This window comes from Alligator mississippiensis, chromosome 1 (assembly GCF_030867095.1).
Source record: "Alligator mississippiensis isolate rAllMis1 chromosome 1, rAllMis1, whole genome shotgun sequence".
In the NCBI taxonomy this organism is placed as follows: domain Eukaryota; kingdom Metazoa; phylum Chordata; order Crocodylia; family Alligatoridae; genus Alligator; species Alligator mississippiensis.
This window is the reverse complement of record NC_081824.1, coordinates 169,654,269-169,669,011: the sequence shown is the minus strand read 5'-3', so window position 1 is coordinate 169,669,011 and position 14,743 is coordinate 169,654,269. Positions and strand designations below refer to the sequence as shown.

The window sequence follows — 14,743 nt, the reverse complement described above, 5'->3', positions numbered from 1 at the left end:
CCAGGCAGAGAGAAGCAAACCTGGGCTGCTCACCTCAGGGAAAGACACCTCCTTCCCCCAGGGTAGGGCAAAGCATAGTTTGGCCCTGTTTGCACTGAGGGGCTAGTGCAGATGTAGCTATGCCCTGGTGCCTGCCTGAGGGCAGTTCCTGAGGACAGACCAGGTTATAGGGTGTGAGAGAGAGGCAGCACATGTCTATGTAGAGCTGATGTCTCTGAGATTAATCTATGGGCCATAGCTTGGGAAACAGAAATCATTGTCATCTGGAAGGCCCTTAGGCCATGTGCCTGCTGGGCTGAGACTGCAGGCAGCTAAGGGACAGCAAGCACTTGCTAGCACCTCCACAAACCACTTAGCTCCCCCTGAGATCATGCACTGTGTGCTGAGCATCCAGCATCTCCAAGAGAAGCCAAGGGAAGTACTTGGGCATCAGCACATTAGAGCCTGCCTGCAGGCCCCATTTCTGGCTACCCCAAGCACCCTGTGTACAATGCTGGAGGTCTGCAACCCAGGGCCTGCTGAGAAGGTGGAGCTGCTCCTACTGTACCTTTCTGCCTCCTGTCTGCAGCACATGCTTCCTCTCCAGTGCTCCTTCCATCATCTGAAACTCCATCTTACTGTGGGGAGTCTGCAAAGAGACAGATAATGAGCAAAGTGGCACTGGTGCCACTGGCCTGTAGCAGATGCTGCCTTTGGCAGCCACAGGCTAGGAGTGGCTGAGATCTCCTGTCTCTCAACAGGACAACCTCAAGTTTGCAATGACAAAGGGGAGCCTGGGGCCATGCCCTGGCATAGTCAAGATCTGTGACAGAGAACAGATAAAAACAGAGCCATATGCTTTCTAATAGGACCATATACTGTCCTCCTGCCACCTTTCCAGGATTTTGTATCCTGACCCATTAGCTCTGTGTTTTTTTCTAGACCCTGAAGACTCAAGTTAATCAAAGCCCTGCCATGTGGCACACTAGCAGCTACAGCCAGAGAGACCATATTCCTTCAGGGAATTAGCAGGAAGCCCTGCATGTGCTTTTATGCTCTGGCAGGCCCAGAAACTCACCCTCCTGCAGATGCAATGGCTACACAGATGGTGAACCTGAATCTTCCAGTGGCACAAACACAGTGCACTTTTCTGGGAGCCAGGAAAGACCTCCTGCAGCTGGAAGCCACCACTCTTTTCTCCTGTCTGTGAGCCAAGCCACTGGAGGGCACACTGTGCCTTTGGATCTGCAGAGGCAGCAAGTGTCTACCTCAGCACATCTTCACATTACAACACACCTGTAGCTGGCACTCCCACGTGGCAAACATATGGCTGTACCTATACAAGCTGTTTGCAATGTGCTGCTCACAGACCAGGATCTTGTCCCCTGAAGCTGGCTGCAGACTTACACCTAACAGTTACTCTGGGAGCTCTAGGGACAGGTGCCTGTGCTTAGGATACCAAAGGATTTGATTTCCCCACCCACTGGTGGTTGCAAGTACAATTTGGGGTAGATTCCTGATGCAGATGGGGAGGTGCTAGCCATGCAAGCCCCACGTGCTACTCAAGGGCAGCCAATTTTGGGGTGGAATGAATTGGAAGGAGCTCCTAGCCTGTCTTGCCGCCCCAGGGGACTGTGGCATAGAGGACTGTGAGCATAAGGCAGGGCTTGCCTAGTTCTTTTTTTTTTAATTTTGTGTTTGGGGCCAAATCAGTTCCAAATTCTATTGACTGAGCAGAGCTCAGTTGTTCAAGTCTGCATGGCTCTACCACTGGCAAGTCTCCTCACTCTCAGACTCTTCAGCCTGGGGCTTCAGATACTCCCAAATCCAAGGCAGTCATCCTATGTGCAAGCCCCAAGCCTGGAGGCCTTAGAGTTCAGATGTCCCCTTGTCTTGCTTGCCCCTACCCAAAAGGCCAAAGGAGCAAGCTAGAGGGAAAGCCAGAATGCAGTCCCCAATCACCATAAATTGTGTAGTCAAGATCCTCCCATTAGGACGCTTTAGTAGACTCTTGCAGGGGTAAGCCTGCCAACATTGCAAGGGACAGCCTTTCACCCTCCACTACACCAAGTCATTCAAGGCCTCATGATGGTATCTCCTGAAGGCAGGGACTGTCTAGTTGTGTGGTCAAGGGAGGATGGCAGGGGTCTGCACAGGCACCTGGAAGCCCCAAGGAAGGGCACACACAGCTCACTGACAGCCAGCTACTCTGACCTTGCCAAGGTCTCTGTCCTCCTCCTGGTGCTTCTGCCGGTTCTGTGGGCCAGTGCCCTCCACTGACCCCAGGGACACAACCTCCTTCACCCCGTGATGCCCTTCTTGAGATGGGAGCGATGCCCAGAACCCACTCGGGCTTCCCTCAGTTTTATGCCCCTCGCCGGTGCCTCTTCCTGTTTGTGGATTGCAAAGGAGCTGGGCAGAGGCAGGCAGCATGAACTTGGCCACCAGCACATTGTTCTCTGATGTCAAGATTAGCTTCCTGTTGGAGACATCTGGGTTCTGCACCTCGTCCGACCCATTCCCCATGGTGGGGCACATGCTGGGGTCTGCTCGGGGACTCTGCCTGCTGTGCCCCCCCACGCTGCTCCAGATGGCCTGAAGCTCCTCTTCATCTTTCTCAAACAGCTCATGGTCAGGGTGGCAAACCTCTACTGAGCCTGGCGGCTTTGCTTCTTTGGACAGGCCTAACCCCATCATGTGTCCAGCAGAAGCCAGGTCCTGAGGCCCTGCAGAGGCTGATGCCAGGCTCTGCTGTGGGTAACTGAGATCATACTCCAAAACTGAGAGCTGGGGGGTGGCTCTGAGGTCCAGGTTAATCAAGGGGAATGGGTCTGTACCTCCACCAGGGAGTCGCACAGGGCTTTCCTCAGAGGCCTTGCTCACAGGGGCAGCCTCTAGCTTGCTCTCCAGGGTTACCTCCTTGAGCTTCGTGCTTTCTCGTGGTGGTTCTCCTCTGACGAGGGCCCCACTGGAGAGCTTGGTAGGAGAAGGCCTGAGCTCTACCCTGGTGGCTTCCCGGACTTGGGGTTTGAGGTCCACTGGCTTCTCAGGTTGCACTCTTCCTGGACTGCCAGGCTTCCCCAGCATGGCTGTCAGCTGGTTCCACTCCTGGCCAGCCTGTTCACGTAGCATGCTGATGCGGGACAACTGGTGCACTTGGAAGTCCAGGAAATCACCGCTGGAGCTGCCCTGGACCTGGAGACTCTGCCCATCCTCTCGGGAGGAGGCTGCAGCAACACTCTGAGTCTTCTGCCTGTCGTAGCCTGGGTTGAAGCTCACTTCTTCAAACCAAGTGCTATGCTCACTCTTCAGAGCCTTCCTGGAAGGCTCTATGGATCCTCCAGGCCTTGGGCAGGTGGTTAGCTGATGGCTCAGCATCTCCTTTGACAGGCTAGCATTGTTCACTTCCAGCTCTGGCCCCTTGACCTCCCACTGAATCACTCCACAGGGCTGCTGTCCCTTCTTCCTTTCAGCCACCTCCTTCCACGCTATTTTAATAGAGTCTTGGACATTCCTGAGGAGACCAAGGTCCTTGGGCAGTTCCAGGCTCAGGACAGACCCCAGAGAAAGATGCTGGCAAGGGCCTTTTGATGTGGCTGGCTGCGAACTGCTGGGACCCAAGCTGTGGCTCAGGTCTTCAGCTTTGGGGCCACTAGATGCAGCCTTGATGGTACTACATTCAGCATTGCTGGCCCTTCCTGGGGGTTCCTCTCCCAGCTCTCCCAGCCTGGGGCTGGAAGCCCTCCCTGCCACCTTCCTCCTCTCACACTTCAGGGGCCAAGTGTTACTGGGATTGTGCTTCTCTTCCGACCAAGGCTGCAGCTGGCTGGGCTCTGCTGTCAGGAGCCTCTGCTGCCAGGGTGGCTGGGCACCTTCCACCACTGCCTTCCTGCCCCTCTGCAGGCTGTCCATGAGAGAGCTGGAGCTGGCTTTGGGCAGGGTGTGGAAGGCAGTATCTGCCCCAGTGCTTGAAACCAAGGAGGCATGGCTTCTTGCAGGCGCTTGTTTGGCTGGGTGGAGCACGGTTGAGCTCTTGTGGGTGGCGGATCCAACCCCTTCATTCTCCTTCACACACAAATAGGCGCTCACCTGAGAAACATAAGGGCAGGGGAGAGATGTTAGACCCACCTGTCTGCTGGCTCAAGGTTACTGTGCCCGAAGACACCCAGGCTGGAGTGGGAGGAGCAGGGGCATAGCCCTGGGCTCCCTCATGGGCATGCATACCTAGCAACATGCAGATCCACACGGCTCCTCATGCCCAACCACTGGTCATGTCTCACAGACAGCACTGTCCATATCACACAGTGACAGCAACCAGGGGAGGGCACACTCCATGATACTAGGGATCTCTGCCTTCGCTCCCGGGGACAAGCCAGCGTCTGTTGACTGGGAGCTGCATGGCCAACACTGTGGGAGCCTAACTGTGTCCCCCTCACTCTAACATGTTGGGGTGCTTATAGAGACTACTCAAAATGCAATGCTCCTTAGGATCTGGTGTGTTTGGGGGGTAGGGAGGGGCAGTGAAATGCAGCAAGTCACCCATCCCTATTATGGAGGGTGAGGGTAGCAGGCTGCATTTGCAGAGCCCTGCACTCCCCATCTTCCAGTCTTTGCTGGCTGGCACTGTCTTAGCAAGTGAGACTGGGTCACTGCCACTCTGGGTCAGTGCCCTGCTGGGGCGGGGATGTAGCTCCCTCCTGCATGGTCATGCCAAGCTCTCCAGCTGCTGGTCCCTGCACCTTGAGTGCACAAGGAAATGGTGGCAAGGGGGAAACATGGGTGAGCTGCTCCCTGTGGTCCAGACTCTGGTGCTGCTTGTTGCCCCAGGCCCTGCTGGGTGACTCCGCTACTCCTTCCCCCTGCCTGAGTGAGCAGCACTGAACTGTTCCCGCAGGATGGCCAGGCCTCAGTTCTGCCTGCAATCACATGGCTGCCTTAGATTCAGCCTCAGAACAGGGACCTGGACCCAGCTCTACCCAATTCCTTCTGAATGACCGAAGATGCTACATGGGGATCTGCCCAGCTTGTCTGCGCTAACATTAAGGGTTACTAGATACAAAGCATTAAGCACACACAGTCTCCATGACCATGGCACCCATGCAGGACTGCAAACACCTTGAGATGTCCCCAGAATGGGGCTAACACGTGCAACCCAGAACAAATTCTCCAGCCCCTCCCCACCGTGTTCCTCCCATGCATATCACCCTCTTCTACAATCTGTCCACAGTCCATGGCTTGGTCAGTCTCTGCTTAGCCTAAGAGCAAGAGGACCAACTTCTGCCAGCTACAGCATGGCTTTGGAGATCTGCCCACTGACAACTGCACTGAGACTGTCCCCAACACAGTTCATCCCCTGTCACAGCTGTCACCCTGTGTCTCATTCTCTCATCCTGCTGGGCCTGCTGGGGCCCTCGGTTTATTCTGAAGTGGTCCACGGCCCTGGGTCACCCTGACAGACCTGTCTTAGCACCAGGTTATCAGGGCAGCAGAGTGCCCTCCCCACACCCTGCTTTCCAGCTGGAAGGGAGAGACAGGCCTTAGCCTGGCTTCTCTGTGCAGGGGAAGAGCAGGAATGGTGCCCAGAGAGAGAACACAGAGGCACTTGCAGAGATGGTCTGGCGTGTTAGTAGAGGCCAAGCTCATGCCATGCAACCCCTTTGCCCAGCATGCAGCCCCAGGGATGTTACCTCTTCCACAGGCTGGCGAGATGACTTTCTCTTTCGCCTTAAACTACCCAAAGTGTTTCCCAAAAGCCCCTGGCAACGCTTCCAAAAGGTTTTACAGCCTGAGGGTTTAGTGCCAGAGAGCTGAGGGTGGGGAGAGAGAGACACAAATACAGAATTGAGGGAGAAGTGAGAGTGGTCTGCTACTGTGAGGAGGAGGAGGAGGAGGAGCCAGGAGGGAGGAGAAGCAGGTGCTGTGGTGGGATAGGCCAGTGCCTGGCACAGGGAAGCCAAGGGAGCTTGTATTGCTTCTGCCACCCGAAGAGGCAGGGGTGCGGGCAGCACTGGGGATCCCTCAGCCAGAAAATCCACCTGCCTCTAGAGTACTCTCTAGCAACTGTGGCGAATTTCCTGAACTAACTCCAACTGAGGCCGGAGCTCACCTGGGAATACCTGGGGTTTGTCATGCCCCTCCAAGCGCACCTGGGAGTTTGCAGGCTGATATAACTACAGCCCTGAGCACAGCTGCTGTGGGCCAAGCTCCACAATAAGGCACAGCATCAACCTTTCCAGCAGCTCCGTTGGAGAAAGGCTGTCTCACTGGTGCGCAAAGCCCCCTTGCGCAGCACTACCAATGGCACCACACAAGCCATGTGCTTGAAGCTCTCTCTCTGGCCTGTAGAAGCTGTACCGCCCAGCCAGCATCACCCACCTTGTGCAGGGCCTCTTCCCCCTGCTCCGCTCCAGCCTGCGCCAGCTGTAGCCTCTTATCCCCTTTCTTGCCAATGCTCAGGATCAAGCTGACTGTCCCTCCCACGCTGCTGGGGCCTCGCGGCGGCACCACCACCACTGGGGTCTTGGAGGGGTTGACCAAGGTCTCCTTGGGGATTCCTATCTCCAGTGGTGTGGAGTCACCAGGACCTTCCCAGCTCAGCTCCCGTCTGGGAACGGGCAGTACTGAAGGAGGCACCACTTCTTCCTCCTGCCTCTGGGGCTGTGCCTTGAGGTCCTGTGGGGGAGTGAGGGGCTCCAGGAAGGAGCATGATGAAGGCTGAGGTCCTTTTGAAGCATTAGGGCCCAGCAAGCTCTTAGCATCAGGCAAAACTGATGAGGTATGTCGATCCTGAGAAGCAACAGCAGACAGGGAAGATGTGGGGTTGTGGAGATGCCTGCTCCCCTCACGGAGCCTCCCTCTTCCTCCCCACCATCACTCCTGCCTAGAACCGCATCCTGCCCTCTCCTGCTCTCCCTCACAGCTCTCTGCTACAGCTTGCACTGGGAATTGCTGAGGTCTCCTGCTCTACATCAGAGAGCTCTGAGTACCAAGGGAAGCTATACTCAGGGATCCCCAAGTGCTTCGCAGGCAGTAACAAGTTCAACCTTGTGGCTCCCTGCCCGTGCCCAGGCTGGTGGGTCAGGACCATTATCCTGGAGTCACTAGAAGTGAAACTGAGGCACAGAGATGGGTGGGGTCTTGCTCACACACCAAGTGAGGGGCAGAGCCAGGGCTACAACCCAAGGATCCCAACTCCTGCTCTGCAGGTCCAGCTCACCCTTTCTGTATGAGAGGAAAGCACCAGTCTCCTCGCTGTATGTGGCATGCACTGCCCAGGCAATCTCTTCCTTGGCAGTGCAGCAAATTTTTGCTGCCTTCAGATGCACCCCTGCCCCCACCCCCTCCACACACTGGGCTGAGTCAGCAGAGTCCCAGGTGGTCCTTGTTCTCAACCCTACACACTCACTTGGCTGCCAGGAAATGCACTCTGGGTAGAGTCCAGTGGATTGTCCTGGCCCTTGCCACCATCGCTTTTACTCCCAGGGTCTAGCTGGTGCTTCTGGGCTCGCCAGCGCACCAGCACCCACCCCAGCATGCTCTGCAGCTCCTCCATGCGCTCCTGGATCTAAGGGGGGAGACAGACAGACACCAGCAGCTCCTGTGAGAATGTGAACTTGCACCAGGGACTAGGAGGAAGCTGCTTTCCAGAGAAGCTTCCTCTTCACCCATCCCTGGGACCAGGCCAGTGTTGGGAGCTGAGCCTCAGGGCTCAGTGGTCATTGCTAGAGAGCTCTGATGGAGCCCAGAGCAAAACTAGCTTTGCCACCTTCCTCTGAGTCCTGGGAGCCAGACAGCAGTGCAGTCTGACTGCACTGAACCTGGGCTGGGCAGGTTGAGCTGGCTTCTTCTGGGCAGGGTCTCAGTGGCCCCCACCAAGGAGGAGTGGGTTCCTCCTGTCCTGCACCAGCCCAAGGGAGCTCAGTGGGAAGCCAGTGAAGGGTCCCCCACCCAACCTTGGGGAGGGGACAGCATCCTGCTTACTGTCTCACTCAGGTCATGCTCCTCAGAGACCAGCTTCTGGCCTGCTGCTGCCAGCTCCTCAAACTCCATGAACTTGTCCTCAATCTTCCTCTCCAGCTCCTCACACTGGGCCTCCAGGAGGCCATGGGTGCTCAGGTTTTCTGAGAAGATCTGAGCCCGCGTGTCCTCAGTCCAGGAGCTGGGGACGCAGAAGCAGGGTATCAGGACCTGCCAAAGTGTATGCAGGTCTCTCTTCCCCTCTTTCCAATCTGCTCCCCATTTCGAGGTGCCACAGGCCAAAAACTCCTCGGGTCAGGCCCCATCTCCCAGGCAAAAGGCCAACTCCTCGTTGGGTCAAACTGGCCAGGAAAATGTCCTACACTGCATGGCCTCTGCTCCCTGGATTTGACCACCAAGGAATGCCAGAGGAAACCACCTCTGTCAGTCTCAGCAAGGAGTTGCCTTCCCTGACTGAGACAAGACCAGAGATTTCAACTTGCAGGGCACTGCTGGGGGATCTGATACATTTCTAAACCTTCACCTTTCCTTACAGGAATTACCCTGGAGTCACCAGCAATGCAACTGAGGCACAGAGAGGGGACATGCTCAGGTCACCAAGTAAGAGAGTGGCCTTTACCAAAACTGGCCTCTGCTTCCTATCATCTTGAATGTGGCTGCCACTTCCTTATGGCCTTGGCAGTGGCTATCTGGCTCCCCCTAGGATAGGCTGGCCTTTAGTATCACTAGGACTAAAGCCAGGGTGTCTTGGAGGAAGGCTGCCACTGCCAGGTTCTCTAGTTTCAAAACAGGAAACAATGAAGGGGAAGAGAAGAGAACAAGAGTGGCAGGAGGTTGATGGAAAAAGGAGGGACAGGTGAGGTGAGCATGGCAGGGAGGAAACTTGGAGGGGCATGAATGCAGGGGGATAGGAAACAAGGCAGTACAGAGAGATGGCCAGGAGAAGGGATATGTGACAGGGTAGAGTACCCCTGGTAACAGCCAAGGGGACGTGGGTGTGTACTGATTATGCTCCATTTGAAGGTCGAAAATAAAATGACTCTAATGCTGATCAGTGTCATGACTGTTTAAAGAGGCTCATGATATTGGGGGTCTGGTTGGTTCCCTCTCATATGTGGGGCCAAGAGCACAGCGATAGGGCCTGCTGCAGCTGGCTGTCCCTGCACAGATCCTCTGATTCACATTGCCCTGACCCTGGGCACCTCCTGCTTTGTGGCAGGGGACCACTATGTCTTTAGGCCCTTGGGTTTCCCCAAGGACCTGCTTCAATATGACCAAGTGGTTGTCAATTCTGCAATCAGCACTGGCCCCCATGGCTGAGCCCAGGAGGGCCACACCCTCCTTAGCCCTTGGCCTTGCAGGCAGGGCTAGCAGCCCCTTGCACAGGTGCCCATGATGCCTTGCTGGAAGTCACTGCCACTCACATCATAGCCAAGTAATCCCTGAAGAACTGCCGTAGCTGACCAGCCTGCTCCATGCGGGCCTTGTTTTCCAGCACCAGTGCCAGCAGACCCTCCCCAGCTTTCAGCGTCTCCTGCACTTCTGGGACCAGGTCACGCCTCTGAGTGGCGCAGAGCTTTTCCAAGTGAGTGGCTGCCCTCTGCAGCTCTTCCAGGTGCCCCTCCAATGCCTCTGACATCTCACGCTGGGGACACAAAAGGGCTCAGGATGCTGAGAAGTGTCACCACTCTTCAGAGACCCATAGGAGGGTCCCTGACCCTCTGGCTGGGGAGACAAGGGAACCCTAGCAACCCTACTTAATCTGCTCAAGATGCTTCCTGTCCCTCCCCCTTAGAGCAAAAGACCAGGGTTTTCAGCCCCATAACAGAGCTTGGCACTAATTCTCATTGCTGGGCTGGCTTGCATTGGGAACCATGGTCCAGAGGGGGCAGGCTCTGGGGTGTAACAGAGCTGAATTCTGTGGACTGGAGTTGTAGGGGGACAAGGAAAGGGGCTGCAAGGAGTGCCCTGTGGGGCTGGAGGGGATCTGAGCTTCCCCACAGACAGTCTGCTCCCCCCGCATGAGTCAGATCCTTCCATCAGGATGCAGAGTGGAAAGATGTGCGAGGTGTTGGCAGCCAGGCACTGGCATGGGGAGCTGACGCAATCCCTTCCTTTCTCACCTCCTGGCCACAGGAGGAAAAGACAGCTTAGGGCTATGCTTGGCTGGAAAATTCCAGACGAACCTGCCATGAAAGGCCGGGGCTAAGGATACTTGGGGCTGAGGGCCAGAACCTCCTTGGAAGAGTGACAGTCAGGCTGGGATGCTTTTGGTCTGACCACCCTTTAGATAAACTCCATGCCCTGTGCCCCCCCACCCCACTCATGTTGGGCAGATAGGCACTTCAGGATCTGTGGGAAGCCAGTAGAGAGCGCTAGTGAGTTCACTAATACCACAGCAAAACAGTGCAGCCATGTGGGTAGCAATGCACCCATGGACTCACCTCCATGTCCTGTTGCCGGCTCAGCAAACCCTGCAGCCCCTGCAGATCCCACTCACTCTTCACTGTGGCAAAGCCCCTCTCTGCCTGGGCAATGTCACGCGCCAGGGTCTCTGCTCTGCACCGGACAGCCTGCATATGCAGGGAGACCTCTGCCAGCTGGGGGGAGGAGAAGAGGCTGGTGAACCCCAGCATGGGACTCCCAGGCTGTAGCTGCCCACAGAGATGCTCTCCTCTCCTCCCCCCACCAGCTCTGCCTTGGTGCCCTGGACCCAGCATAGGTTCATGGTTCCCTGCCATAGCTGAGTAAGAGCAACTGGCTGCTTGTTAGCCATAGGGCTGACAGCCACTGCCCAGCACCAGCACAGACTGTCTCAGAGTCCCGGCTTTAGATCTAAGCATCAAATCATGCTCCCCTCCCATCAGAAACAGAACCTAGGAGTCCTGGCTCCCAGCTCCCTGTTGTAACTGATCAGCAGACCCTCATGCAGACGCTGGACAGAGAAGACTTCCAATGTCACCCTTTCCTCTTAGGAAGTTGGCTGCACTCTCCATGGCCGCTAGGTGGTGGGCACTACCTCCTCCTTCACCTGAACGATGCTCTCCCCATCTCCTCCCAGGCTAGCCCCATACCAGGCGCTCCAGGCTCTCTGTCTCCGCCGCTGCCTCCATGACCCGTTCCCGTTCCTTCACTGCATCATTCAGCATCTCCACTGCCTCCTGCAGCTCCCCCAGGGGACTGCTCATGCCCTCTCTGTTCAGCTGCTGCCCAGCCTGCACCAGCAGGAGGTGCAAGGGCTCCTTGGGGTCCAGTTGGTGGGTCACTGGCTAAAGCAAACATAGAGAAGTGATGCTGGGGCTTGAGAGAGGGACTGCAACAGGCATAGAGCCTCCTTGACAGGGGCATGTGCATGGGCTCCCCGATGCAGTCAGTGATGGGCTGGGGTAGTCAGGATCAGGGAATCAGGGCACACCATGCCTCACAAGGGACCAGCTACAGAGAGCTGCTGGGGTGGAGAGCCAGCACATGAGAGATGCCCGTTGCCCCATCAGAGATAGACACACCCACACCTCACCTGCCCCCAGGCCCTGCCCCATACCCTGCTCACCTGCACACGGCTCTTCTGGCTCAGCACCTCTTCCTGCTGCACATTCTGCAGGAACTCGGATAGCACCAGGGAGTCGCGCAGGTCTGATGCCCGACGCCGGAGGGCTGCTCGCACACACCTCAGCCTGGCGCAGCAAACATGTCCATGGGGTAGGGGTGCAGGGGACACACAGGGCAGCTCCCCAGGGATGCTACCTGCTGAGGAGATGGGCTCCCTGCCCATTTCCTCCTGCATGGCCTGGAGCTGGAGGCCTCACAGCAGGAGCTGGTTCTCCACGCTGCCTGTCCACATTGTTCCTCCTTCAGCCAGCTCCCGGAAAGGGGGGATGTATCTGGCATGTATTTCTCCTTTCTTTGCCCCCACTATTTCCTCCCTGGGTGGAAATCCCCTCCCCCTCCCCTGCCACTCCCTCCTGGTGCCCAACACCCCAAGCCCGCTGAAAGGGATTCCTTCCTATGCCGATACCATCCCTTGTCCAGATGCTGCTCTCCCACCCCCAGTGCTGCCTTACTCACTTTTCCTCCACAGTCTCCACCTTCCTTTGAATCCTCCCAGCAGCCTCATGTCCTGTGGAGGGCTCCCTGCCCATCTCCTCCCGTAGGGCCTGGAGCCTGATGCCCCAAAGCAGGAGCTGGTTCTCCAGGCTGCCAATGTCCTGAAGGTCCCTGCGGAGCTCCTCTGGGTTCTTCATAGCAGCCGGTTCCGAGAGTGAGCCTGCCACACCCTGTAGCCAGTGCTCGGCCCGGTCCAGCTCCCCCACCAGCTGCAAAGCCTGTGGGAAAGGAATGGAGAGTGAGACAGGTAGCTGTACACCACCAGACTGGGCCTGGTAGGCCAGCTGCCTCTCCTTGCAGGGCCTGAAAGAAAGCCCCAGTAGGTGCTCAGAGAACACTAGGGGCTCAGGGAACACTGCTGTGGTGTGAGCCAGACCTGGACTACCCCAGCAAGGCACAGCATCCTCCCAGTTTCACAGAGTTCCTGACTGGGCCTCCAGCCACCCACAGCCACCCACCTAGAGGTCTCTCAAACCCAGCAGAGTTCCCACCCGCTCAAGGTGGGCGAGTGGCCACCAATTTAGAGGTCCCCAGGGAGACTATGCTGGCGTCCCTTCAGTCTCCAGGGCTGGTAAGACTGCCTCTGTATCTCTCTGTGTGTGTCTCTCTAGCATCTCTGCCCAGGACATCGCACTGGCTGGTTATGCCTCTCTGTTCCAAGGCCTCTGCAGTACTGGCTACAGCTGCGTGAGGCAGAGGATTCCCAAGTTGGTTCCAGGGCACCTGTCTCTGGTGGCATGTGTGGCATCCAGCTGGCTGTTGCAGCCTTAGAGACTATCACCCCCCTCCCAAGACTCCCCAAGGAGACTGAACTACTGAGGGGCCCTGGCTGAGGCTGGGGACCAACATTCCCGGCACATCCCAGGTATGGGCCACCCAGATATATGCAAAGCTGCTTTGCCACTTGGCAATGTTGGGCCTGTCCCTGAGGCCTGGGTGCTCCCCTTTTGGCCCTGCTCACAATGTCTCTGTGTGCCTGGGACTCCGGCAGGGCCAAATGGTGCCACACACCTTATCGATCTCCCTCAGCACTGCGCCGTTCTCCTGGTGCTTCCTCTGCAGCTCCTCCCACAGCCCTACCAGCTCCCGGAGGACACCTTCCACTTCGGGGCTTCCCCTGGGGCAGGTATGGAACAGCTTCTGTCCTTCCTGTGGCAGGGATGGACACATGCTGTCAGGTCCTGCCCAGGTGGGCACTGCCTTCATCAGGTGTCTGATGATGAGGCAAGTGCTAAGGACAGGGAAAGTGCCCTTCACAACCCCACCTGAGCCTGGGGGCAACAGGGACCTAGATCTCCCTTCTCACTCCTGTCCTACCCCAAAGGACAGTGAAGCTGGTTATAAGAAGTGCCATACCCACCAGTGCTTGGCCTGTCCCCTCTAGGAGGGCCCAGCTGCATGGAATACAAGCACAGCAGAGCTATGTAGGCCCCTCTGTGTCCCCAGGCACCCCCAGGGACATCCCCAGAACTGCAATACCTGGGGGTCCCCCACAAGTCCCAAATAGTTCCCCGCACTTTGGGCTCCTGATCCCATAGGCCCTCCAGCAGTGGCTCACCTGGCAGACAGCCTCCAAGCCAGTGCTGTTGCCCAGGATTTCCTGGTGGCTCTGCAGTGCCTCTAGGTTCTCAGCATCCTCCACTTGGTTCTGCTGGATGCCAGGCCCTGCACCCTCCTTCAGCCAGGATATGGCCTGTTGGGCACCAGGAGGGAGGGGAGAGGTGTCACATTGATGCCAGAGTCATGGGGGAAGGGACTTGGGGGCTGTTTTGGGCAGTAGAGGAAGATACTTGGGGAGAACATGCAACAGAAAGACCTAAATGCTATGGGTTGTTAGGAGACATTACCATGTTAGCAGCCTGGCAGTAGTTCTGCAGCTGGCTCTCCTGCTGAGGCACACCCCAGCCAGCATCCGAGTGTCCTGGGAGCTTCCTCCTGTGGGAGAGAGGGAGAGTCATGTCCAATTGCTCTCCTACCATGAGGACCCCCCAGGTCCCTCCCATGGGGTTCACAGGGAAAGGAGGACAGGTGGCTGTGCCAGGTGGACTCTGAAGGTTGTAGCATGAAGGCAGGTGTCTGCGTCAAAGGGCCAGGCCCACCCTGTCAGCAAGGCCTCTTCTGGGGACTCTATTATGGGCTTAGGGATGCAGTTCTTTCAGCTATGGAATGGGTCCCCTCTCCCCTCTTAGTGATATCCAGCTTAGACCTCTCCCCTCTACCCTCCAGGTTCTGCTCTTCCTGAGAGTGGTTTCCGCAAGCCAGTACCTCTTGCTGCTGTGGCACCCCTGGGCGAGATGCCCTCCAGGCAAGCCTGGACTGCCTTCCTCGCCTCTTACATGCTCTGTCACACTGCCTGAAACATCCTTCTGCACCTAGGGCACAAAAAGAGCCTGTTAGGGTCTTGTTCCTCTATCATACAGTTCCAGGGTTGAATATGACATGGACTTCTATCAGCAGGACTAGCTCCTAACCCCTGCCACCCTATATACAGGGTGCCCTTATGAGCAGACCCAGCCTGGCTACAGGTTCTCAAGTAAAGTCTGTGGGGTTGGGGCTACGGTGCTGCCTTCCAGAACTGCATGTACCACAGCAATGCTGCAGAGGGATGCCAGTGACAGCCCTGAGATACACCCACACAAGAACACATGCCAGCTTGGCCTAGACCAAAATGCGGGAGTAGGAA

At 56.8% G+C, this 14,743-nt stretch overlaps 1 protein-coding gene across 9 annotated transcripts in view; it reads right to left on the bottom strand.

Moving 5' to 3' along the window:
• The window catches only part of LOC102559868 (uncharacterized), a 38,194-nt gene that overhangs the window by 8,313 nt on the left and 15,138 nt on the right, over positions 1–14,743 (bottom strand). For 5 of the 9 annotated variants that reach the window (XM_014597978.3, XM_019483013.2, XM_019483014.2 and 2 more), the window contains 14 exons: positions 14,326–14,432; positions 13,908–13,995; positions 13,619–13,753; positions 13,072–13,209; positions 12,022–12,278; positions 11,507–11,630; positions 11,031–11,225; positions 10,401–10,556; positions 9,381–9,601; positions 7,960–8,137; positions 7,385–7,543; positions 6,355–6,765; positions 2,194–4,068; positions 548–628 (listed from right to left, as the gene is read on the bottom strand). In XM_014597978.3, coding sequence (XP_014453464.1) covers positions 548–628; positions 2,194–4,068; positions 6,355–6,765; positions 7,385–7,543; positions 7,960–8,137; positions 9,381–9,601; positions 10,401–10,556; positions 11,031–11,225; positions 11,507–11,630; positions 12,022–12,278; positions 13,072–13,209; positions 13,619–13,753; positions 13,908–13,995; positions 14,326–14,432 — 4,125 coding nt within the window. The remainder of the gene's footprint in view (positions 1–547; positions 629–2,193; positions 4,069–6,354; positions 6,766–7,384; positions 7,544–7,959; positions 8,138–9,380; positions 9,602–10,400; positions 10,557–11,030; positions 11,226–11,506; positions 11,631–12,021; positions 12,279–13,071; positions 13,210–13,618; positions 13,754–13,907; positions 13,996–14,325; positions 14,433–14,743) is intronic. The other 4 variants (XM_059716843.1, XM_059716837.1, XM_019483015.2 and 1 more) reach the window with 4 other exon arrangements.